Source organism: Larimichthys crocea, chromosome XXII, assembly GCF_000972845.2.
Source record: "Larimichthys crocea isolate SSNF chromosome XXII, L_crocea_2.0, whole genome shotgun sequence".
NCBI classification, from domain to species: Eukaryota; Metazoa; Chordata; class Actinopteri; family Sciaenidae; genus Larimichthys; species Larimichthys crocea.
The window spans coordinates 6,234,305-6,260,338 of NC_040032.1; the positions used below are offsets into that span (position 1 = coordinate 6,234,305).

At 40.2% G+C, this 26,034-nt stretch overlaps 1 protein-coding gene across 6 annotated transcripts in view; it reads right to left on the reverse strand.

Annotated features, from left to right (window-relative positions):
- Window positions 1-26,034, reverse strand: part of cadm2a (cell adhesion molecule 2a) — a 194,369-nt gene that overhangs the window by 12,898 nt on the left and 155,437 nt on the right. For 5 of the 6 annotated variants that reach the window (XM_027273402.1, XM_019253179.2, XM_019253177.2 and 2 more), the window contains 5 exons: window positions 23,149-23,286; window positions 12,525-12,686; window positions 11,309-11,399; window positions 11,026-11,204; window positions 7,493-7,606 (listed from right to left, as the gene is read on the reverse strand). In XM_027273402.1, coding sequence (XP_027129203.1) covers window positions 7,493-7,606; window positions 11,026-11,204; window positions 11,309-11,399; window positions 12,525-12,686; window positions 23,149-23,286 — 684 coding nt within the window. The remainder of the gene's footprint in view (window positions 1-7,492; window positions 7,607-11,025; window positions 11,205-11,308; window positions 11,400-12,524; window positions 12,687-23,148; window positions 23,287-26,034) is intronic. The other variant, XM_019253180.2, reaches the window with a different exon arrangement.

The following is a 26,034-nucleotide window of genomic DNA, read 5'->3' on the forward strand; positions in this document are numbered from 1 at the left end:
CTCCAAGTTTTCTTATTAACTCGACTTTTTTCTTTGGAGAACTAGAGTATTAGATATTTTATAGAATGTTGTAATCTCACTTTATACATTTCTGCAAATCTCTATGAACAGATAGGCATAGACAGATACAAAATGTGCAGATTTTTTTTTTTTTAAAGCTACATTGTCATCAGATGATAACTTTTTTTTAAATTGCATTTCAATGCCTTCCACCTCTTTTGCTCCACATGAACTGTTGCAACCGAAGCTTTCTCAAACAAGACTGGTCAATACTACTCTGATTACAAACTGAAACCAGAACAATGCCGGTGCCAAAATCTTGGTGTTTTGCCAACAAATTCTGAATTCATATGCAGCTATTTGTGGGAGAGCGGGTCGATCCCCGGCTCCTCCAGTCTGCATGTCGAAGTGTCCTTGGGCAAGATACTGAAACTACGTCAGTACCACGTCCTCGGTGTGTGAATGTGTATGAATGGTTAGCTTCCGAAAACTAATGAGCAGTTCTTTCTTTCTTTCACAACATATTGACATCCAGTAATTGTCATTATTTAAACTTAAAAAGAAAGGTCTCCCGTCTCCCGTAGAAGCTATCTAAGGCTTATTGAGGGAGCCTGTGTACATGCAGAACAAAACAATACAAAACAAGACAATACACTACATAGAACATTAACAGACATTAGACGACATACAACATGGTCCCCATACATACTAACAGTAGCTTTATCAGAGGTTGCAGCTCTCTATATAAGAATGAATCCATTTCATTTTCAGCTTTTTTTTGAAGGTGGAGATGGATTTCACCATTTTTAAATTCCCATTGAGCTCGTTCCAGATCTGCGGTCCACTGCATGCAAGAGACAAGCTGGTACTTTTTAGTCCTCTTTTTAGATGTTTATTTCTGGTATCATTTGCATCCTGAGGACCACAGACCGGAACCAGCACACATAGTCTAGGGTTAATTTTATGAATGATTTGATGCATCACACAGGCGTTATAGTACAGATTTAAATCAGTTAAATCAGTTGGCACCTTGCATGGCAGCCAATGCCATCAGTGTATGAATGTGTGTGTGAATGAGATATGTAGTGTAAAAGCCTTGTCTGGTCGTAAGACTAGAAAGGAGATATATAAGTACAGTCCATTTACCATACCTGTTCATAGAGTTAGATTAAGCAAACTCACATTACACAAATGTGTGGTGTGTGTTCCTTTCTAAAATATCTCAAAATATCTTCCGAGGTAAAACAAAAATGGTTCTGCATGTTGCTGTTTATGACAGAAGTTTGATTCCTTACTGTTGCTTAAAACAGACATTTTAAATGTAAGAATAGTGGCATGGACTTGGACAAAGATCAGCTCGCTCAATTCTCTGGAAATCCAACAAGGTAAGAGTGATACTGCTTCTATGTATTACTATTCGTGTGCAGCTATTTTGGCCAGCGCTTAGTTGAAAGAGAGAGAAACCTCAGACTAATCCCAACTTTTGAACTCTGACCAATCCCTTGGCTCTGCTCTTGAATTCTCCTCGAGTTTGTAGTCACTGCTATCAAATTCAAGAGCAGGAGAAAGATCCCTTTGTGTTTTGCTTAAGAGCACTAATCTGGTAAGCTCCACTTGTCTCCCCCTGACAGCTAAAACCTGAGGTAGCAGCACAATTCAGCAATACCTTCCAAAATATGGTATACACTTTGTTTCAGAGTCAAGGTTGTTGGTACATTACTTTACCTATAACCTTTATTCCTCTCAGGAATCAACTAATGGACAGAAGAAAAGAGGACTTTTTCTCTGCAGGAGGCAGATTGGTATTATTTTAGTTCTCCACTGGCTGAGACACTAGACATGAATAATTGTTGTCTTCTCTGCAGTGGGCCCTTTTTCTGCTGCAATACGAGGCTATGGGGGCTGGCGTTGGCCACACGAATGCTGATTATGAGAAGTGAATAGTAAGAAACCCCCTATGCATGAGTCAACCTTTCAGCTTCCCAAGGTCAAAGCTTATTTGCAAGCCATGAAAAAGCATTTGGCAAATTTTAGAGAACTCAGTGGTGGCGGTGGAGGAGAGAATGTGTGTGTGTGTGTGTTTTCAGGAAGGGGGGTCTGATGACATTGCATAGACCTCTGATACTTAGCGAAAGAGTTATTATAGCCATTAAAGCTGGCTGGGCTATTGAAGCGGTGTGTGTGTTGGGCATACCTGCCAGCACTTCATTAATAAAGTGAATCACAGACTGCAGTCCTGCATCAGACTGGCATTATACAGTATGGATTGCAAAACAGAGGAATGTCTTGCATACACTAGCTGCACTCTAAAGGTCAACATCTGTTAGAATTAACAACATGAGTTACAGTCAAATTTAGCCATTAGAACCACCGAGTCTACAATATGAAATATTTATTCACTAATATTGCTGCAAACGCTTCCATTAAATGGAACATTATTACTTTGGCTTACTGTCACTGTGTCACCAAAATTAGATACAAAAGGCTATTGTTATTGTGAAAGCTATTGTTGTAAATCTATATTGTGAAATAATGTCACATTTCATATCACACAAGCATATTTTTGTAAATACAGAATAGAACATGAGAGGAGAAAGACTCATTGCCGTTGTCCAGAGAGAAAAAGTGCGGACAGTTTTCACCTCAGTGGCCAATTTATGCCTGTCATGCAAATGCTGTTTCTCCCTCACTGTTGGATGGTGTGGGATGATATCTCTTTGGCAAATTAAAGACTATTTTTGGCACATGTGAGAACAAGTGAAAGGCATAAAAACCCACACTTTCAGCACCTGGAACTCAATCTTCTCTGAAATCCTTGGTCAAAAATCCCTGAAATGGTAGGTACATGTAATGTAGCAGCATCACACAGTAATTGCACTGGTGTTAGTATATTTTGTACCGCTGTGCAAAGCTCAATTCAATAATAATATCTCATATATTCTGGTTATCTTTAATATTATATGAAACTATCATTTGGTATTTTTTATTTCACTTAAATGTATAGTTTACATGTATTCATCTCAGTTATTTTATGCTGAATTAATACAGCATTCATTTGGTTGACTGATGAGTGAATATGTAGTCCAGCAGCATCGCCTTGCTTTCCCATTGGGCTATGGTTGTTATGGTAGCCAAAAACCAAAAAGACCTCACTCTTGACTCTGAAGGAATACTACTATCATAATAAGGAGCTCTGTGGGCTTAACATTCAACATCTGGGAGACCAGGTGGAGCACATTATTGCATGAGCTACAGGACCACTTTCATCAGAACACTCTTCAGATTGTTGTCGCAGAAAAGAAAAGGATACCCAAAGCCACAAATTCACACAAACCATGATGACTAACTGGTTCATGTATGAGTGTATGTAAAATAAATGTTGACATTCAATGAGATTACTTCATTATTTAAATTCTATCAAATGAATTCATATGAAGGTCTTTTACAGCATGCCTAAGCTACACTGTATCTAAGGTGGTAGAGAAAACCAGTCGTGTGTACTTCACCACAGAAATGAACATACTGTAAATTACTTGCTCTTATTAGTCATACATTGTATACAAGTTCCAGTACCAATGGCTGCCATAGCAACAGGGATTTTCTTAGGCATCATACTGCAATTTGATTACTATGAACATCCAAAGCAACGGCGGCCGTTGCTAAACATTACATATCCAATATATACAGGCCATTCTGATTTTCTTACTTTACATCAGTACCAGTTCAAATGACCAGGTTTTTATCATGGGAAAATAAAATCACTTGTGAACGCAGGTTTGATGCATCAACTTCTATTTACATTGCCTTGCACTATGACTGAAGTCATATGCAAGGAGTGGAAGTGTATGATTTTCAAAGACTGACATTGTAGATCTACTACTGCTACATGACTTTTTCATGCCTTTCAAGCTAAACCTTGAAAGACCTTGAAAATATTTTTTTCTTAATCAGCTTCTAAAAACAGTGTTTTCTAATTTTTATTTACAGTATCTATTTTATTTATCACCAACTGCTGTCCAAACAGTTTGTTGCTGGAAGAAGTCTCTGCCTTAGCTGTGACAGTCTTGTGCTGTTTGGAAAAATCCAATGTGCTGATGAAGGGCAAGAGAGGAAAGATGCAACCTCTGAAAGAGTGCACCAGGTCTATAATATGCTACTAATCTGCATACAGGCTGTAGTGCTGAAACCTACAATGTGTATTTCATCTGCACAGGAAGACAACTTTATTAAAAAGACAAAACGTTGTGGTGCTGGTACAGCTCCACAGTTGTTTACTTTCATCCAGAGCCTGTGAAAAGACCTGGTAATAAATCAAGTAGACACATGAAAGCAGATAGGGTAGTATCCTGTGACTGGGGACGCAGTGAAGGAGTCTGATATTTAGATTCCCTGAAGATACACTGAGAGGCTCAGCTCCTCTTGTGCCTCTCTGCACTACACAAACACACATCAGAGAAGAATTGAGACACGCTGATGAGGAATATCCAACAACACGTGGAAGCCTGTTATCTAACTGGGTCTTCAGAGAGCCGTGAGGGTAAAAGAGAAGGAGCAGGTGAGGGAAAATTGAAACAATAGCTCTGATAGAAAGCAAAGCGGCGATGGAAAGGTAGAGGGGGAGTCAAGACTCCTGCAGGAATTTAAAGATGGTAATTTAGAGAATGCAGCAGTGGTGAGGGGAAATTATTCTGAGTCAATGGGATTGTGGAGCACCATGAAGTTGAGAGGAATGGAGAGAGGGAGCGAAAAAGCCAAGAACAGAAGGTGAGAGGATGGACACACTGCAGAGGGCAGAGAAATAAAATCAGTGTCTTGAGTTGTTTTCATATTTATATTATTAAAATCTAAAGTATTACCACACAGACAAAAATCATTTTATGTGCTAAATATATTAGAACAGTCAGTTTACACAACCATCTTGAAAAGAAACCATGATCAGGATGATGTATGACTGAGCAAGCTCCTTTGCATACAGCCTATCACAGCACATTAGTTTTACATCGATGTGTCACTCAAAAACTTTGATTGACACATCACTCTACTGTGGCAGACATGGCGCCACGTCAGCATTATTGTTGCAGTGGTACAGCATGCAAAGAAACACAATCACTAAAAAAAGTGCAAGTCAACCAAAAAAAAGGTCAGTTGAACTTTTTCTGACATAGGATTTGTCCAACTCTACACACCAATGTGTGATAAAGTGTGCCACTGAGTCACACAAAGGTTTTTGAAATACAAACATAGTTGAACATTGTCGACTTCTAAAGGTAAAGCTTACATTCACCATACATAAAGGTTAGATAGACTAAATGTGATGTAGGGCAAGAGGCTAAAGCAAATATACCCTCCTAGAGGTTTGTGAAATCAGTTGCAGCTATCCATTTACTGCTGCTTATCTGGGCTGCGCTGATGCCAAAATATCCCTTTCCCCAGCCATGTCCTGCAGCATTTCCCAAAGCCAGGTGGGGATATGTAACCCCCCTGGCATGTTCAGTGTTTGCCCCAGGGTCTCCTCCCTGATGGATGTGCCAGAGAGCCTCCGCAGAGAGGCCTCCAGTTGTAATCTTTGTTAGATGCCCAAACCTGCTCAGCTGGCTCCTTTAAAATACAGAGCCATGGAAGAAAATCTCTAGAGGGGATGGCATTTTGATCAGATAAATGAATGAGCTCATCTAACTCCTTTTAATGCAAACACATTCAGTCTGCAGAGGGGAGTCATGCCATCCATGCGACAAGCCGAAACTAGTTACCATGGAGAAGGATGGTTCAAAGATAGACTAGTAAATGGAAATCAGCATGCTATAGAGGACAACAGAACTGCACTATCAGCATTAAGCAGAGATACTATCCCGAGGCCGCCAAATGGACACTCTGCACTCAATATAACAGAACTGGTGACCAAGCATAACTGACAGTTTGCTTGTATTATTGTTGACACCTTGCATGCACTCCAACTACAAGACTGGATTACTCATAACGATGGCCTCATATTCCTGTATTCCACTCCACAAGATATGAAAGGTGCACACACATGTCCACACATGATTGGATGTACAAACGCGCCTGGAACTTGCAGCATCCTAGCAAGACTAATGGTCAGAAGCCACAATGAAATCCGCATTGCTTCCCCTGAATTTGAGGTTTGACAATCGTGTGGAGTCTTCTACGCACACTCCAGTGTTTTGGCAGGGTTCATATTTTTTTTTTCTTTTTGGGCAACATCCCCAGTCCAGGTCAGCAGTAATCTTTCTTGTGACAACCAGCGGGTAGTTGGGTCGCTGCCATGACAGGCACCAGCGACCCTCTCAGTACAACTTGGAGCAGTCACCCACACAATGACTCACTCAAACATCCACGTCCTAAACCCAAGATGCAGCAAATATTCCTCCAAAGGCATACTGTATGTAGCTGGTACCTCTCCATGTCCCACAATTGTTCTAGCTTTTTCCTCACCAAAAAAGTGACATTCAACCTTCAACGAGCATAGGGTCAACATACCAACATCTCTACCTTTGCCTGCCATCTGACTGGAAGCAAACCAGCTAACCACATCTATCCCTGTATGTGGTGGGCCCATGACATGACAATTTGTGAAGGTTTTGGTGTCCAGGGTTGGGTATAGATGGGATTAGTGCTACAGGATGGAGATGGGAACTTAATTTATGTTGCATATCAGTGATTTTATTTAAAGTTCAAATCCATAGCCATAACTCTGCATGTCGTCAGCCTGCAGTCTGCAGAAATTTCAGAAAACCTCAGCATTTTAAATCTCCCCAACATTTCCTTTTTAGCCTCATTATAGATGATGTCCCATTATTCATATTTTATATTATAATGTTAAAAAGGATTATATCAACAGTTTTTGCTCCTCAGAAATAGATTTTCAAAGAACACCAAATAATATTAACTGTAAAAAAGAGCTTTTCAAGTCAGAATTCTCCAAGATTTAACATAGCATTAGAAGTCATGATGAGACATCTCCAGTGGCCAGACATTTTCAGTTGGACATGACATTTGCTTCTTTGAGGTTTCAGGCCACAGAAGTACTTAAGTCTTTGAACTGCCAAGGGGACAGTGGAGTATTTGAACAGCTGGACTCTTTTTGAATACAATGAGTATTTTTGAGACTTAGAAAATCTGAATAAAATTCATAATGTAAAAACACCAAACAAGTTAATGTTTAATGGACATGTCCAGTATATCTTTGCTCGTCAAAAAGACATAATAATTATTATTACAATCATGATGGGGTAAAAAGACCGACGTAAGATCAGAAGACAGGGAAATAATTTATCCCAGGAAGCACGTTTGTCAGGAGGTATCTTTCCGGTTCTCTGTGTCTCAGTGTGTCCACATGAGACAGGAGCACTGATGCCTGAGGCAGCGAGAGAGATATAGGAGAGAAGTAATAAGACAGATAGAAAGAAGAGGGAAGTGGGAATATACAGTAGCATGCTAAGGGGTTGTGGAAATGCGTGGGATGGTACTGTACCTCTGTTGCCAGTGACTGTGGGGTCTGAGGCGTGGGTGCCTAATAGAGCAGTAGAATCTGGAGGGATGGGATGTAGGGGGGGAGTGGTGGATGGAGGCAGGGTTGTGGGGGCGTCTGGTGGAGGGCACAGACAGATACATATACACAAAAACAATACAACAACAACAACAGAAATGAATTCACACAGGGGCAGTTAGATAAATTAAACGAGCAACACAAACCTGTAAAGCAAAGGGAAACAAAATGGGCCAAATCAAGGTAATTCAAAGCATAAACAGAAGTCTACTGAAAACCTTATGAAAGTAAATGATGAACTTTTGTTGATGCAAAGTGATGCACAGCACCACATACTGTATATGTCAAGTCAAGCATTGCTGATCTTTTTTGTGGGTCATCGAGGAGGTCATGCATCACTGAAATATATTAGTGTTGTATGATTAAATGTTTTGCATTGTAGCTTGTGAACATTAAATGACCCCCATCACTTCAAAACCGGGTAGCTGCTGTTAAATCCTCTCACATGATTGAACTTTAAACGATTCTCTTTGGGTCAATGTACTTTTGTATTATAACTCTTTAGCATATACCGTATAGGGCATGAGGGCTACATTTCATGAATAAAGTATGTTCATCAAGTAAAAGATAAGAGTAGAGTTTGACTGTTTCCCCATGGGTGGGGGTAGCCTTTGGGTATACTGTATCTTAGGCAAAAGTCAAAATCTGAAAAAAGAGTGATGCAATATGTACTGAAGTGTAATGGGATAAAAATGTTGCAAGTTGACATCTTCGTGTTACGTTAGAGTCATAATCCTTTATATTTTAAGTGTGATTTGAAATGTCTTTGAATGTGAGGGTCCTTTCTGTAGCGAGAGAACAGGATTAACCTTGAATCTGCTAATGTCGGCTAATGTCTGTGGAGACAGATCTAACACTGAGAACTTCCCAACACATGAAAATGAAGTAAAATGAAAAGAGGAAAGTAATTTGACAAATGATTTATGCCAATTATACGCATTTGCAGATGACTTCACATGAAGGTAGCCGAGCTGTCACTACCACACGCCATGGTGCTAGATCCAAGGCAGAGTTTCCCACTATCACATGTCGAAGCAACAGAAAAAAAAAACTGTCTGAAATCTTGTGTCACAAAGTTAATGAGGTTACACTACCACCTTGGCTTTTATGTTTATGCCACTCTGCTTTTTATGGTGAGCTTGAGGCTTTTAATTGGCTGTGGTACTCTTTCTCAGGGCCAACTGTCCTGCGTGTCTCTGTGACATTTCAGCCTTAACATGAATCACTAAGCAGCTAAGTACATGTCTTCAGGAGAGAGGGAAGAGAGAAAACGTCTCCTCGTTGGAGGGGAACCATTAAAAAGGTATTTTCCGAGAATTATGGCAATTGTAAAAGGCTAAAAGGTGTGCTAATCACTAATGAAGGGTAGGAACAGACTGGGTGCCATTTCAAAAGAACATGTAATGAATCTGGATAGGACTCTTTGACCCTCCTTTACCCAACTGCCTTTTTTGTGGCATAGAATTTGTCAGTTTAATAACACCGCTGTCATTAGGTGCATTGTTTATTCTTGTTGTTGCATTCAGCTGGCATTTGAAGGAAATGGTTAGGTGCACACAGAAGACCATGGTATGTGGGTTAATCTCAGAAATATGTGATGAAGGGAGTAGACCGATGAATTATTAAAAGGGAGATAATTACATTATCTGTCTTTTAGATCTAATCAATACGCTGCTAACTGCGGTAATTTAACTGGCATGGAGATCAGACTGTTCATGCTTACTTGTGGTGAATGCTGCTTGAGATTTTATCTTGTCCTTCGCTTAATTTGACCCATTCAAACCACAGCACACGCTGCTCCATAGAAGCCCTGAAAGCCAGCGGAGTAGTCGAGTCTGATCTAAATTGTTTTCTCTCCTGTGTTTGTGACTCAAAGGACCAGTGTGTATGATTCAGTGGCATCTAGCGGCGTATTGGCTGATTGCAACTAATTGCAACCATTTGCCTCACCCTCTCCTTTGTAATTTAAACGAGAAACTACAGTGAACACGGAACACATGAAAAAAAGCAAAAGGTCATATCTCTAACAAGAGTTTAGTTTGTCTGTTCTAGGCTACTGTAGAAACATTCAACATAGAAGTCTCAGTGGAAGAGGACACAATTCTATAAATAAAATGCTCAGAACATGATGATTGTTAATTTCAGGTGAATATACTATAATAATAAAAACATATTTATGCAGATTATATTTAATTTCTGTATTATTCTGTAAATAGAGCTCCCTTAGTTTTACACACTGGACCTTTAAGAACAGCTGAAAAAGGTTTAGTGGTAGTGGTGCATGGATATTTATGTTGCGGGTCTCTAATTTTGATGGTATACATAGGCTCTTACTGTGGAATATTTAGTTTCATTAAATATAATAGGGTGAATCATTATGGCACAGAAAAGCCTCTAATCAAATATTTAAATGTAACTTCACAGTGGTGTTTTCCTCCGTCGTGTCATTTATTATGTTGTTTAGCATTTGCTGTGTGGCCATGGCCGGCAGAAAGCACTTCATGAACTATTGATACTAACCTTGCATCCTGCACCGGCTCGGCATCTGGTTATTACTGTACCCCCGTTCAAGGACAGTCAAGAACATACTAGAAATCACTCTAGCTCTGGCAAAGCATAGCCATCGGCACCTGAGAGGTTTAGTCTCATATTTTTCATCAGATTAGGTCCGCTTTTAAAGATGAGAGCAAATGAAACACCCCCTAGGTGCATGTAATAAGAATAATGTAATATTTTATTGATCCACTTTGGGAAATTCATTTTTTTGCCTCCAGTCAATTTGGTCTCTCAGGCCAAAAAAACTAGCTGCCTTTTTGTCCCTCATCACACACCGCTTAAGTTCCTAAAACAGAGGGGGAAAAAGAGATGTGTCATTGCTCTGCTCTTTCTTTTTATTACTTAATGCCAAGAGACAAATGGCAGTGGAGAAAAGGATGAGCTATCTGTTTTCCCCTCACACTGAGTCCCTTTATCCTCCACCTCCTGGCGTTACTAGGAATTACTTATCCTTCCTGGTGATATTCCTGACAACGCAGCACTAAATTCTACCTCCCTCACATATTTCCCTCCTTGTGTCTGTGTGTGTGTTTGGAGGATCTGGGACACAGGTTTATTTAAGGAAAGGCGTTGGTGGCATTTGTGTCACCTGAGGCCCTTATTCTCCCTGTGAGAGATGGTACCACTAATCACTCTTAGCACTGATACAGTATGCAGATCAGGAGGCATTATAATCCTGCTTTTTGCAATGGAGTTTGGTGCTCATGCCTGTGAGGTTCATACTCTCCACTATCTATATATAACATTGCTATAGTTCACGGCGTCCTCTTGTAGCTTTTGCTCCTTTTACAGGTCGTTTATCTGTCAGTGGTGTCAAATGAGTAACTGATGAATATTTCTCTCTGTTCTTTTGCATCTGATCACAAGAATTACACACATAGTAGCTTTTCTTCTGAACTCACCATAGACGTAGAGGACATATTCAGCACTGCTGGTCCCTAGGTGGTTGCTGGCTTCGCAGCGGTAGGTGCCATTGTCTGTCTTGTTGAGTGAAGTAAAGGTGAGCTCCCTCCCCTCTACAATCATCCTGTCCAGGTCAGGAAGTTCACCCCCGTCCTTTGTCCACATCACAGGATCCGGCCTGTGAGGTCAGAGGATGTGAGAGAGAAACAAGGTGTACTGCGTGTAGCTGTCTGAAGCATTATGGTTAAAGCAGACAACTAATGCAGAAACTGAGTTACTTACGAAGGGTTTCCTTTGGACACACACTCCAGCTTTAAGTATTGACCCTCCTGAGGGATGTCAAGGGGGTGGAAGATCTCCACACGAGGAGCATCTAGGACAGAGAGACAAGTGTGGGTCATTGATATGGAATGCATATATTATCACTGTCTAATGTAACTATGTATGTCCAAAAATATTTTTCAGGGTGATTCAGGTGATTTAGCTCACAAAATGAAGCTAAAAGTCTGTAATGAGACACATTTAGCATGCGAAATAAAAATCTATGTTTACACAGCCATCTGATATGTGCTTTTTAAAAAAATAAACTGTTCAAACACCATGCAGCTGGTTTGGAGTCTTGACTGTCCTGTTTATGTCCACCTCAGCTGGTAAACTATCATACTGTAGCACATTGGCGAGGTTCAATACTGGGGCCTTTCTGTGTGGAGTTTGCATGGTTCTCCCCGTGTCTGCGTGGGTTCTCTCTGGGTACTCTGACTTCCTCCCACAGTCCAAAGACATGCACTTAACAGGTTAATTGGTGACTCTAAATTGTGCGTAGGTGTGAATGGTTGTTTGGCTCTAGTGTATGTGCCCTGTGATGAACTGCTGAAAAATGAAATGAAATGCTCCAGCCCCACGGTGACCCTGATGAGGAGAACGGTTACAGATAATGGATGGATGGATAGAAATCAGCATAATCCAGGTTAATCAGTCTGACTCATTCAGACTTAATACGTGGTTTTAATTGTAGAGTAACAGTATACAAAAATAGCTACTCCATGACTCTCTTGATGTTATGTTACTAAAGTGTTCAAAATGGTAAAACTGCGTGAAAAAGTTTTCTTTGAACAAAATGACCCGACTTTTCATAATATAATTGAAATATCATTATGTAAGATGTCAGCCTGGCCCCTGTAAGATTTGGATAAATTATACCCAAGAAAGGAACTGTGATGTATGTTGTGTCATTCTAAGAATATTGTAATGATTCAAATGAAGTATGTGGAGATTTTCAGGGATGATAAATTATTCAATTTCTGCACAAAACACATGTAATGTAAAAATGGCAAAATAATTATTCTAAGAACTCTAAACACCTCTACAAACTTAAATATCAGCTAATAGGATTCTGTAGCCATAAAAAAAACATTTTTCTTTTCCCCTTATGCCCAGGTGTACACTCTATGTGTGTGTGTGTTTGGGTTTGTGCATGTCTTTGTGTGTGTACACTCACAGTGGACCTCCAGTACTTCAGTGGCCTGCTGTGGTGTCTGTGTGAGGGCCACATGGTCCACTTTGCAGGTGTAGGCCACTCCATCATCATTTCTGTCCACGTGCAGCTGCAGAGAGCTCCGTACTGTAAATGTCTTCCCGCTTGCATTCACCTCTTTGGCACCTTTGAAGACAGTTGCACATTGTCACAGAAGCAGAACATTAATCTTGCCAGGTGTGATGGCCACACACAAACATGAAGCCCCCCTGTGTTTAAACAGCTCAGTTAAGGCTTGCTTCACAAACACAAACTGATACTGGTTATATATTCATGATAGTTCTGGGGCATTTTTTGGTATGCATACCATGAGTCCTGTGAAAAAATGCTTGACACAAAGGAACTCTTTAAATCCAATGTTTACATTTCCTCTGGAGGCTTTTTAAATCACCTCTGACCTCACAAAACATCTCTGTAGTTGGCTTCCTGTGTTTCACTGCTCCCACACAATGTCTTCATCTCAGCAAAGAGTTGCATGCTTCACTTCTACCTCACCATCATTTCCAGCCTCATTGGGACAAAAACATTACCGGGGCCAATCAGACGTTTGGCAATAACTTCAATCAGCCTTGTTGCAAAGTGTCATTATGCACAGTCCTCTCCATCTGTACAACCTGCTCTCAGAGCGGTCCCTGCAACACCTGCCTTGTAATCCCAACCAAACAGCTGATCCACCTCTCTGTGCCCATCAACAGCACAATCATTGCCAAGGCATTGGAGAACTCCTCCAACCCAGCTTCCTCAAATTATCTACACGATGTCCCGAAATTTGGCTTGCTCCTAGATCGCATCATTTCCATTTTTTGCTTCATTTGCCTCCCCAATGATATGGGCCTCAGATAAGCCAAATGTGTTAGATTAGAGTTTCACGACCAGCCCTGGTGACACCAATCTTTGACCACCAGATTTAGTGTCCTTGAAGTCTTATTGGCTTCTAATAAATCATCATCAATGAAAGCAGTCATGCCCACAGAGGACTTTTCTAACTCAGAGATGACTCTGACACCTCTTACTTTCTCCGTCCCCATTGAACTGTCTTTGAGCCTGACACTCTGTACTCTGCAGTATGAGCTGGATTCTCTCTGCATACACTATTGATTTCTACCACTTACTACATCTTCTTACACCTTAACAAGCCTGTAAAAGGAATGCAGAAAGAAGAAAAAATCATACCTAAATAACTGACAGTTGAACAGTTGCCGCATTCAGGTAACAGGAGACGTTTGACAACATCTGCCAGTTTTCTGAGAAAGCCTCAGCCTACACACATAACATGAATGTTCCCAAATATAAAAACTGCTAAGTAGGCGTTATGTAAAACGGATGACCATCCTCTTCCGGACCACGATTTTAAGTAGCAGTCACAACTGCTTTCATCTACGAGCTGTTTCACAACTTAATTACTTATATGTATCCATCTCCAAGAAGGTATATCCATTGGGGGTTGTCAGCCAGTATTTTAAATCATGTCAAGAAGAAGAAGAAAAAAGGTTTGATACTGTATTAGTTGCCCAGGCTTATCTTTGCATTCAGGTGTTGCCCTGCTTTGTAAAATCATGTCTTTCCTTTCCTTTTTTTCCCTCATCATAAGCAAATTCAAGAAAGTGTCAGTGTATGCACCGCCTCTCTCTGATGCTGGCTGCCTTTGTTTGTATCTCCTAAAGAGACGTGTTTACGCTCCATATCCTTCTCTCCTCTGTGCTCATCTGCTCCACTTTCTAAGTATTCCACCCCACTGTCTCCTCTCCCTCTCTATCGTGCCAATCAACTATTCCGCTCAGTCACTTCCCCCCAACTGAAGCAATGAGCCCGCCTCCCCTAGAGATGAATGACTGACAGGTCTGCAGTGTTAGCAACATCCATCCAGACAACAGGAGAGAGGGGAAAATGGCTGAAATTCTTCACAGGGAAGAAATTGCAGGAGACAAAGGAGAGTGAAAAAGAGTGGAGGACATCAAACATTTAGTATCATGGCATGCGTTAGCAGTTAGAAACATTCTCATACTGTTTCTATTAGTCATTCCACACCCTCGTAGACTGCTTCTCTGCCTTTTAGTCTCTCCATCAGTTAAACGTGTCTCTTTCTTCAGCCCCGAGGTTCCTTCAACAGATTTATTGTTTTAAAAATGTTTTTTTTTTCCTTTTGCTGCGTTTTTCTATTTTCTATTCTCCTGTTCACATTTGTACATTGTTGTGAGGTTAGTATCGGGAATAATGAGTATTCGGTTTAAGTGGCTCTTTTAATCAAACACTCTATTCAACTGACACAATGAGATGAGATGAAATGAGTCATACACTGACTCTGGAAAATGAAATCACATCTCATTTTTCTAGATTACTAATTTTTGTCTCTCAGCAGAAGTTTTTTTAATATGTCAAAATATTGTCTTATTGCCTTTGTCTTAATAAACTTATTAATCATCCTGACATCCAGAATCTAAGGGAAAGGCACTCCTATAGCAACTAACCTAATATTCTGCCTGTATAAAACTATTCTGTTTATTATTATAGGAAAACACACAAGATTTCTTCTCAAAGGTAGTTCAAGATCGAGAAACTCACTCTCTATAATTATGCTGTGTTTAGATTCTTGCCACATGGTTATTTGAAGGGACTTTGATTGCCTCTGTATGATTCAGGATAAGAGTACTACAAAAACTAACTTGCTCACCCAAAGTTGGAGTTCAATAATACCCTCACTGTTAAAGTGTGCCAATCTGCATCCACTCTGTTGGCGTCTACACTCACGTGTATGAGTGCATGTATGTGGGGAAGAATAGGTATAATTGCTCCATAAATATCTAAGCACAGTTGAAAGGGGCAGCTGACATCGATGCCATTAAAGCGCAGGCTTGTCAATCAAAAAACTCATCTGGCCGGTCTCATACCACATATGCTTTTTTTTTTCAGTGCGGTTATTGAACACATTGAAAATGTTGGGATAAAATGATGCAGCCACTGACTTACTTTAAGCTGCCACTGGCAAGGTCACACATTGTTGGCTTTTATGGTGCATAATGTTGGGCAGAAATAATAAACAGGATTGCTGGTGTTTGAAGTCTTGATATCCAGAAATCGTCTAACTTGACTGAGCACAAATATCTTCTTCATTGGCTTGAATGAGCAAAGATGGTGATGTGGTTCAGCCATTGTGGGTGACTCCTACTTCCTCTGCCCTCTGCAGTGTTTCTGTTAGTATTCATATCAAACTCTAACATTTTATGTGGGGAAAGAATTACTGTATATTATTTCAGTATGATACCTGTATTATATGACAATCAAACTCAACAAAATTTAGATGAGAGTTTCTATAAAATTAACAATATTTCTTGGCCATCTTGTGCATTTATCTCAGTCTACTCCAATAACATAAACAAACATAAATGGACAGCTTAAGTGTGACCCATAGGCTTCTGTAGCACAGTTTTGAAGCTGAAAATATGTAGTGCTGGGAAACACCATGTTAGTTGTTCCGCATCCCATCTAATCAGAATATCGGCAAAGATGCGGATCATTGGCGGACCTAGGGCAGGCTGAATGACGCCTGGGCACTGAAACAAGCTGTCTGCAACAGCACCTACCTGTCAATCAGAGCAACCACACTGTTTTTGTTCTGCATAACTTTAAGCCTTAATTTGAACGGGTCCATCAAAAGAAAAGTCCACCCTCCGTACAGTTGTCATGAAAGAGGAAATTAGCTGTAGAACCCAAGTAAACATGTTTATTTCTGCTGTGAAGTTGGACATTTTAATACCGGCTCTTATGGAAATTGGTATGTTCTGTAACCAGCCTGAAGTAGCTGCTCAAGGAATTACAGTTTTTTGGAATTTCCGCATTTGTGTCATTTCCCAGCCGTGGAGGTTGCTGCTTAGACTACTCATGGTTAAGATGCTGTGTTTGTTTTTGTGAATTTCTTTGGGATGATTGTGGATTTGGAAACCTTGAGAAAAAGCTTGCCATGGGTTTTCTGTGCTGCGTGTGTGAGTCGTAATAGATGTTTGAGGGCAAATGGGAACAAATTTTGTTGTCAGACGATCAATCACTGGAGCCCATTTAAAATGGCTGAACCACTATAGATAGACAGTTGTGCAGATTAACAGAAGGTATAAGCTGTGCATTTTTACATAATCTACATGATTTACATAGACATTGTTGGGAATTTCAACATGGACAAAAAAAGGTCTTTTCAAATTGTGTCTGATTTTTTAAACAGAAGATCCCATCCTACCATATTCACCTGTAATACCTCTCCTTAACAAAAAGCCCCGGCAGTGTTTGGCTTTGACTGCAGTGGAGTCTGTGGGTGGCTGCTCAGAGCTCTGCATCATCGATGTGAGCCAAGACAGAGCCTTGGAGGATTAGAAATTTAAATGACAGGCGTAAAAATGTAAGAATCTGACCATTTGTATGGCGTTTCACAGGAGAGAGGGACGACGCAAGAAGAGAAGATGAAGGGACAGACAAGAAAGACAGAGGAGCACTGCTGGGGTGGGGAAAGGAATCATCAACAACAGCGACAGAGCTGATTAATCCTGGCAGCGGGGGGTCCGAGGGCTGACTCAATACACCCTGAACTGCATCCCATCTGAGATTTAAAACAATTTGCTGAAACAAGAACAATATAAAATCATCTGTGGGCGAGGGTGAGGATAATCAAAATATATAAACACTCATTTAAATACGATGTAGATAGAAAAAAAAAACGGTAGGTAAACACTGAAGCTGTGTGCTGTCTTGCCTTTTAAATGAGCTATAGAGCAACGAGCATGACTAAACTTTAAAGGAACAGTGTGTAAGGTGTAAACGTATATAGGCAGTGTTTGTCCATTCTGGGCTGATCTAGGGATCTGCGCCGTCTGTAGATATAAAAATTCCTAATTCTAAGCTAACAAAATCAGAATTATTCTTATTTTCAGGTGATTACACACTCGTGAAAAAATTGTAACATATTCTGTCCCAGTTTCGCCATATCCCGTAAATAGAATAAATCTTACACAGTGGACCTTTAAAACAGGAGCGCTAATACACAGCAGTCTCCAGCTCAAGTGAGGTGTAGAGATGATATATTGTGCCCTTCTCCTCTTCTCACTTATTTTGGCTACTGTGCAGTGTTCAGGGAGTTGTTGGCAGCCTGTAAGCATCCTCCCCAGTCTGACCTATCTTACCAGCTCGACTCTTGCGCTTAACTGACGGGTGACTACGACCAGGGAGCGCTGTTAAATGTTAGGAGAGCTTCTATCAGTGGCTGGCAGACGTGTATCTTAATGTCCTTTCTGACATGAAACTCCCTGAGCATTCACTGCGAGGTCTATGAAGGTGCTTTTTTTCCACTGGCCCTCAAAAGAGAGGTCTGGCTGGCCTTGGTGCCTTGGCATTTAAAACTAGACAGGTGCCCCACCTCCAGGATGTTGCTCTTAATGGGCATAGGCAGTGGGTGCAGCAATCTGACCTCGTCTTCTTTGCCACAGTCTGCACACAAGTCTGCCAACACGATCACACACTTATGATGCCATAGAAGTTAGCTACACCTCTACATGGGCATATTTAATCAAGGTGATACAAGACCAATGAAAGAAAGAAGAGAAGGAGACATTCATGCTCGGGATATTTCTGCTCAGTCTAGTCATAGTTTGATTGAAGATAAACACTGAGATGTAACAAAGAGATGTAAAACAACACAAAGCCAAAGAGTTTTACCTCATCTGAGCCCACTGCCTTCATGTTATATAATATACCAATCTAACAGATTCCACAGATCTCATTCCAGGCATGTGTCTGCACACTGCGTTTGGGCACGCATGCAAGTACTTCTGTGCTTGTGCTGCACATGTGTACAGGATAGAAAGGTTGAATATGTGTTTTTGTGTGTGCATCTTTTATTCATGCCACTGTGACTTGCAGGAGCCATCTTGAAATTACATCTTTAATGGTTATTGATCCACTCCACACCCCAGGGAACTGGATAGTATAAATGTAGTCCCGACACAGACTTTTTAAATAGTGTGCGAGGTTTTCTCACATTGCCAAAACAACTGGAAACGCATTTTCTTGTAACTAGAAAACTTTATGTTCCTGAAGTGTATTCCTGATTTTTAGTCTTCACAATGTCAGCAGTCTCAACATTGTCCTGAAAAACACTCCGGGAGCTCTCGCCTGTTCACTTTCCTCAATAGCTCTTTCCAGAGCAAACCTTAGAATAATGATGGCCGCCTTATTCTGTTCTCACTCACAGTAGTCAAGGACAATTACCCATAAATGAAGAAATAGCCAGCACTATTTCAAAAGGTTGTTCAGCCACTGTTCAAATCTTCAGTGAATGGGCAGGCTTGAGTGATAGCATACTGAAAAGTCGGCAGACGACGACTTAAAATAGTGCAAGGTGTGTCTTCAGTAATAGTTCCTTGTCCTTGACTAACAAGTTTGACAACAGAATGGAGACGTGGCTGCGAGTGAATTTGAATTAAATCTTTGTGTTTTTTTCCCCCTCTAAGCCCTGTTGGAATAGAGTTATCGTGTGACATGATGAAGCAATAACCTCCACAGTTTAGGTCAGAGACTATGATAATACGAGTCCGATAGCATCCCCACCCTTCTTTGAAATAAATATTCATTTCATCTCTGCCTGGCTTGGTCTCCACACAGCTCCCTCTGGTTCAGTGGTGTGTAAACAAGTGCTACATGTGGTGATATTGGCAAAGGTCTCCCTGGGTTATGGTGTGTAACTGAGATAGAAATATATCATTACTGGGTGGGGACTGAGGGGATCTGAGGGACAAAGAGACTGAGAAATAAGAATATTGGATTCCGCTCCACACGCAGAAGATTATGTCCTTACATACAGGCTGTCTGGCCCATCTGTTTTGCTCATGCACACACACACACACACACACTTAGCATAGGGTGTCCGTTAACTGCATGCGAATGCTTGATGGACTGCTCCAGTGACTCTGCCGGTAATATAATCTTCTCTATTCCCCCAGATCCCACACCAATATGTCACAATTGTCATTTATTCCCAGCATGGTCACCCCCAATCAGATGGCTTTTCGCGTTGAACACACCCCGATGCTGTCAGGATGATGAACACTTCAAGTGCACACACACACACACACACACACACACCTACACATGCATACATACATTGTGTATAAACACATGTCGCCCTTTGTGCTCATGTTTATTGATTCAGCCGGTTTTAAAGGAGAAAGTCAAACCGCCAGAGAGTTTGCTCACCGGGTTGGTTACATTTAATGCAGCACACAGTTGCACTCACATCTGCCGGCGTATAATAAGTTAGACTATGTCCAGATAATAATTCACACCTTCTTATTACTATGAGAAGACAGGAGATCCATTCATGGTGTGAGAAAATGTGTAAATGTGTACGTGTCAGTCATAATCTTTAGAACAGACTTTTTTCTTTTTTTTTTTTCCTGAACTAAACATGTCCTCAATATGTCTGACAAGCACATCACACTGAGCGATGAACTGCTAATTAAAAACAGACACCTACTTATCAGGGAAGAGAGGGTATTAGTCAGGGGATCAGTGTTTCCTTCACCTTTGAGACAGATGACAGGCGACTCAACATTTCTACATCATTTTCTAAGTTTATATATTATTTATTCATCAGTATGATAAAAAGATAGCGGTGACAAAGTTATGCACTGGAGGAAACACGCAAAGTTCATGGATTTGGTTTGACTCGAGGTGACCTTCTGCAGCGTTAACAATCAGACTGAGAATTTGTCTTCACAAAGACACTTTTTTTTTTAGCACAGGGGATGTTCAGAGGAAGTCTGAATAAACACAATGACATAGATTCAATATCATCTCTCAACTACAGTTAATTAAATGGAAAGATACCATGAGATCTGCTTAAAACTGAGTGGAAAACCAGCATTGATTTGGGCTAATCTGCTTGCTTATCTGGACCCTGGGAAACCCTAATGCAAGATAGCAGGCTGAGCTGTCTGGGCTTAAGCTCGGGTAGAAGGAGTCTAATGGTAGATGCTCAGAGAGCTTTTCGGGTGAATTCAGCGAGGGCCAAAAAACATCACCTCCGATCGAAATCCTTGGCAGTTCAAAAGCAGATCTGACAAGAATCTTCTAATCTGACATTTGTTTAAAGTCTCAAGGTTGTGCTTTCTGTTCTGTTGCCAAGATTTCTTTCACAAAGAGAAAAATGAATGCTGACGTTCTTTCCTGTCCTTCCTTTCTTTGCATAAATCATCATGCAGCAGTCTGTTATTTCTATGTAGCAGGCTTCTGCTACATAGAAATAACAGACAGTTGCTATGGACTGGGTTTAGATCATAGACTCAGGACCACCACAGCAGACACTATAAAATACATTTTAAGTCAATAATGTTGATTTCTATAATACCTAGCTGTGTATTAAGCTTGATAACGTACAGTAATTGGGTCACTGTTGCAAAATAAACCACGACAAGGTGACGCAGGAACACGATGCAAAACGCAGGGTCTTGAATCACCCATAAAACCTGCTTCCTGTATCATTAGTTTCAACAGTGGTAAGTACAGAATACCTTTACACAGAAGGGCAAACCTGAACAGCCTATTTGTGTCCTTTCTGGATAAAGGATTACAACCTTGTCACGGTGAATAATATACTGATATAAAAACGTACAAGGCCTAAATTAAAGAAAAGTCGTGTGCAAAGTTAACCAGAGAATTATAGCATGTGACCTTAATAAGAAAGCATATCCTCCTGAGAATACCTTCACTTTAAACCACCAAGGATATCTCTGACTACCTGGTAACTTTTTTGTGGTAAATTAAAAAGAACATTATGTCCTGGCTACGTTTTCATTTGCCTTCCAGGGAGCTCCTCTCTCAGTTGTGGGCTACTGGGAGCAGCAATAATCACCCATAGAGACACAAGAAGCCTTTAAGGAAAAATACTCACTCTGATAATTAGTGTATACTGGCTTCATATTTACGCTTTGTGTTCCTCAGAAGGGCAACAAGAGGAATATATAAAGTGGAGTGACAAAGTACTACTACATTAGTGAGGTTACAAAAAATAATGTAGCAATACGCAACTTGGGAATCCATCAACAAAGAATTTAATAATGATTGCAACAGATATTGTTTACAGGATATAAGGGTGTGATCATGGATGTAGAGAGTAACAAGTGATCAGAATGAGCAGAAGCACAGGAAGCAGTTAGCATGTTGGTTCTGTGCTGTGATTGAGGCGTCTAGTAGAAGTGGGTTTAAAATACTACACGTAAAAACTACATTCATTTAGGAGCAGCAATGTGTGCCAGATACAAGAATGACCTAAAAAACTGATAGCATCAAGAGAAAGCAGTAATATGCTAATTTAATCATGCATTATTAATTCTTTGTATGAGCAAGAAAATTAACTGTGCAATGTGTTTCATATTTCAAATGTGCTTTTACGTTAAATTTTACAACATTTAACTGGACATTTAGGATGTGTAACACCTGGCTGCTTGTATTTCTCACTACGGATGTTCAGTGATCTGTTGGGTTGTACACAGAGATTGTGACATTTCTTTCCAAACCTGTATTGTTTTTTAATTAAAAGTCTTTTGAAATCTTATTTAACTTAGAAAAAGATGATTTGCATTCTGTTATCCGCTTTGTGAAACAGCATAGAAACCTTTTGTGAAAGTTCTGCAGCAGTGCTGTTGATCTGTGACAGTTCCACTTTTTATTTGATACAGAACGCCATCTGTTTCTCCTCTCCTGAAAAACCTCATTTCATCATTTCATGTCCCTCACTCTCTTTTCTTCAATATTCTCTCTCTCTCTCTCTCTCTCTCTCTCTCTCTGTCTCTCTCTCTCTCTGTCTCTCTTTCTCCCCCGTTCAAACAATTACAAAGCGGATGGTTCATCAAGTAGAACAGAGCAGGAGCAGGCTGGAAATGAGGTGTGTAGTCCAGTCAGTGTGATTTAGAACAACCCTCCGATAACAAGGGAGGTTAATGTATCGGTCTCAGGCCAGAGGACACATGCTGAATCTGCTCTATTAGAAACAACTTGTTCGAAACAAAAATATTCTGTCAAGGCGTCCAATCCACTGCGGCAGTTTCATGGTGCCAGCTTTGGAGAAAAAAGACTTTCTGCCCAAGTATTTTCAAACACAAATTTATATTTCCTGGCACATTTGTGCGCTCTATTTATCACAATGGTGTGAGCTGTGCTGAAATGTCTGAAATGTATAATGTATAATCAATATATTTTAGTATATGACAACAAAGTGGAGATGGGGGATGACTCTCCAAAGAGAATATTTAAAATTGTGGCTCTAATTGAGTTTATCCCAAAGGAAATGATTGCAAAGTATTGCTGTGAATAATTCTTACTGTATAACTTGGATAATAGCACAGAGTAATAAATCTGTACCTTTTTTAAACTTTAGTAAGTAACTAAATTGATTGATTGAGAAAACGTTAATAAAAACAGACATTTAAGAAAACACCTGTTATGGATACCCAGACAGTTTTATTTGATCCCTGTAAAAATGTGTCATAATTCACCATAACTTTCATCTTTAAAGCTCACTGATATAAATGTAGATACAGATGTTACAAACCTTTGATCTCCTTTTCGTTCCTGAACCAGCGCAGGTCGGCAGCGGGCTTGCTGCCCTGAGTGATGCAAGTCAGAGTGATGTGGTCTCCCTCCATTGCGGGCTTCGTCAGGCCATTGATCTCCGGCTTCTCTGGCACACCTGAAGGATGGAATAGGAAATCACCGCGATGGAACAAATTCACACACAGCGGTATGTCATTATGCAACAATAATATCATTACGCCTTATTGGAAATTCTCCTCTAGCTCGCACCCCTGCAGGGAGATTAAAGAGCAGACGACGGAGCAGCATCCATGAGCAGTGTCCTGCTCCAGAACACGACAGGGAGAATTCTTGCTGACGCAGATGGTAACGCTCACCAAAATGATAAAGAAACATTTTCCATCGCACATTGATAACTGCCATGCAGATCGTTTTGATGTTCTGTGATTGGTCTGTGAGAAATCTGTCTCCGCCTCAAGTCAAATACAATGAAGATGAATAGATGAAGATGAATGCTCACAGAATTGACAAATTATGAAAAATTATGAAAAAATAAAGAAAGCAACAGTCTCTTCCTAGAAACAACATAGGTCCTCCACAGACATTGTTGTGTACAGTATTCACTGGAACTCTTTTCTACATAAGAAATAGAACAAAAGTAAATAGCACAAACAGCGTATGTTGCTTTTCTCTGTGTGTACATGTTGTAAGAAAAGGCCACAGAGAGACCACAGAGGAGGCCACGAGGTTGAACAGAACATTTTCATTACTGGCCTTCCCTATAATTAGTGTTTTAAGTGTGTATTGTCTGCCCTTCTTACGTCAATGAGCAATATGTCCGCCTGCAGGCTGAGTGACTGAAAGGTCTGTCAGTCAATGCCATTGACCGACTCTGGCCTTGTCTGTCTCACCTCTTCCTGTAAGGTTTATTACCAGACTTAAAGGTCTTCTTGCTTTTTGTTTACAAGACTCTTGCATACAGAATCCAAACAATAGCTGCTGCTGCACAGACGCATCATGCAGTCAAATCGAATTAATACTATTTTATACTCCTATGCATTGTCATTTTCAATGCGTATGTTCTTTTCAAATTGATTTAATGCATGGTCTTCAAGTGCAAGCGTCACTTTGTCTAACTAAGTCTTGTGGTGCGTGCGTAGGTATGTGAATGAGTCAGTTTGGCTTGACTCAGTCAGATGGTTTTTCTTCCCAGACCGAACAAGAACAGATCAAATACAATGTTCATCTTATACAGTCACGTTCCACTCGGGTGGCTCAAGGCTGCAAAGCTTTAATCTTTCTCTGTTTGTGTTTAAACGTGTGCATGTGTGAGTACAGAGCATTGTGTGTGTGTGTGTGTGTGTGTGTGTGATTTCTCTGCTCATATGTGTGTGCATTATGGATCTGTCTGCTCTGTGGTGTATTTGTGCGTGACTGTTCACGAATAACCAACAGCGCTTTTAAGACATGAAAAAAGAAAAGAAGAGAAGCGGAGCGGTAAGAAAAAAATACATATATCGTCAATAATTCCTGTGGTCATGTACTGACACACATTTCATGAATATGCATTTTATACCAACTTCTTCTAAAAAGGTATTTAGAAGTAAAAATAAAGACTCGCTGATAATAATTAAACTTTTGTGCTTTTTTTTCCACGTCTAATTTTGGTCAATCCACCATCAGGTCAACATAGTAATTAGTCAAATACTTAGCTAATTACATTCCCAGAACCTTCAGCTCAGTTCAGTCCTTAGCATCCTCATGTTAGCATTTGGTAGAGCCACACAGATGACTCATTACAGTGATTTATTCATAATTATATTCTTAACATTTAAAAAAAAAAGTGTAAATAGATAACACATGCTTGTATTTATTTACCACAATATTTGGAATGATTTGAATGTAAACCTCATTTCATTCCACACAGTTTGATATTTTGTCCAAATCATTTTCAGTGTTCATTCCCAGCACTCGCCGTGGCAGATAAACCAGGCCATTACCAGACCATTTTGTATGTTTATTAAATCTCCCTCTCTGTTTCCTGGCTTGCACCATTAACTATTGTTCAGTATTGCAAAATAATTTTCTCCATATCCTTATTGAGCAGTAGCCTTTAATGTCTCTAATTCTCGGAATGCTTGTTAACACAGAGAGCCAGCTAATGGTCCTGGAGTGCACAAGCACATCTATTAACATTAGCAAAAAGTAATTGGCGAGATAATAAGCCCGGTGGCAGGAAATGAGACAATGTTTGTGCGGGGTGATGATCACAACACAAACAAGAGGGTTGATCAGTATTTTTTTAATTTGTTTGCAGATGTAGATATTTTATGTTTTCTGTTGCATGCATCTCTGTAAGTAATTCTGGGATTTTTTTGTTATGATGTTAACACACACATTACAAATACCTGTGTAATGTAATTAAGTCATTTTGGGGTACTTGTATTTCTGTGTATGTTTTATACATGTTTACTGTTACTAAAGTATTCATTACATGATGCAATCACCATGAATTTGCTACCGGAGATATGAATTAAATCCAAACTTTCATTGGCATTTTTTTGTGATGTGGGAGCACCGTAAAGTGCCTCAAAGCGGTGCCCACTTCCTTTCTGCACCCACGTTAACAAGTTGGACTGTTCAGACAGAGTGCTGCGGTGTGCAGCTCTGCAGCTGGCTCAAGATCTAGTTTCTCCCTCTGTTCTGTGCTTTTTTTTTCTGATTTCTGCGAGTGAATCTGGCAAGAAAACACAATGAATTATGAACAAAGAAATGGAAAAGGCACATGTTTGGAGAGGTGACCATGCTGACCGGAGCAGAGTTCGGAGTAATGTGGAGAAACAGGAACCAAACGGACAGATTAGGCACTGGCTGTTTTTGGGAGAAATTTGCAATTTTGTCTTGC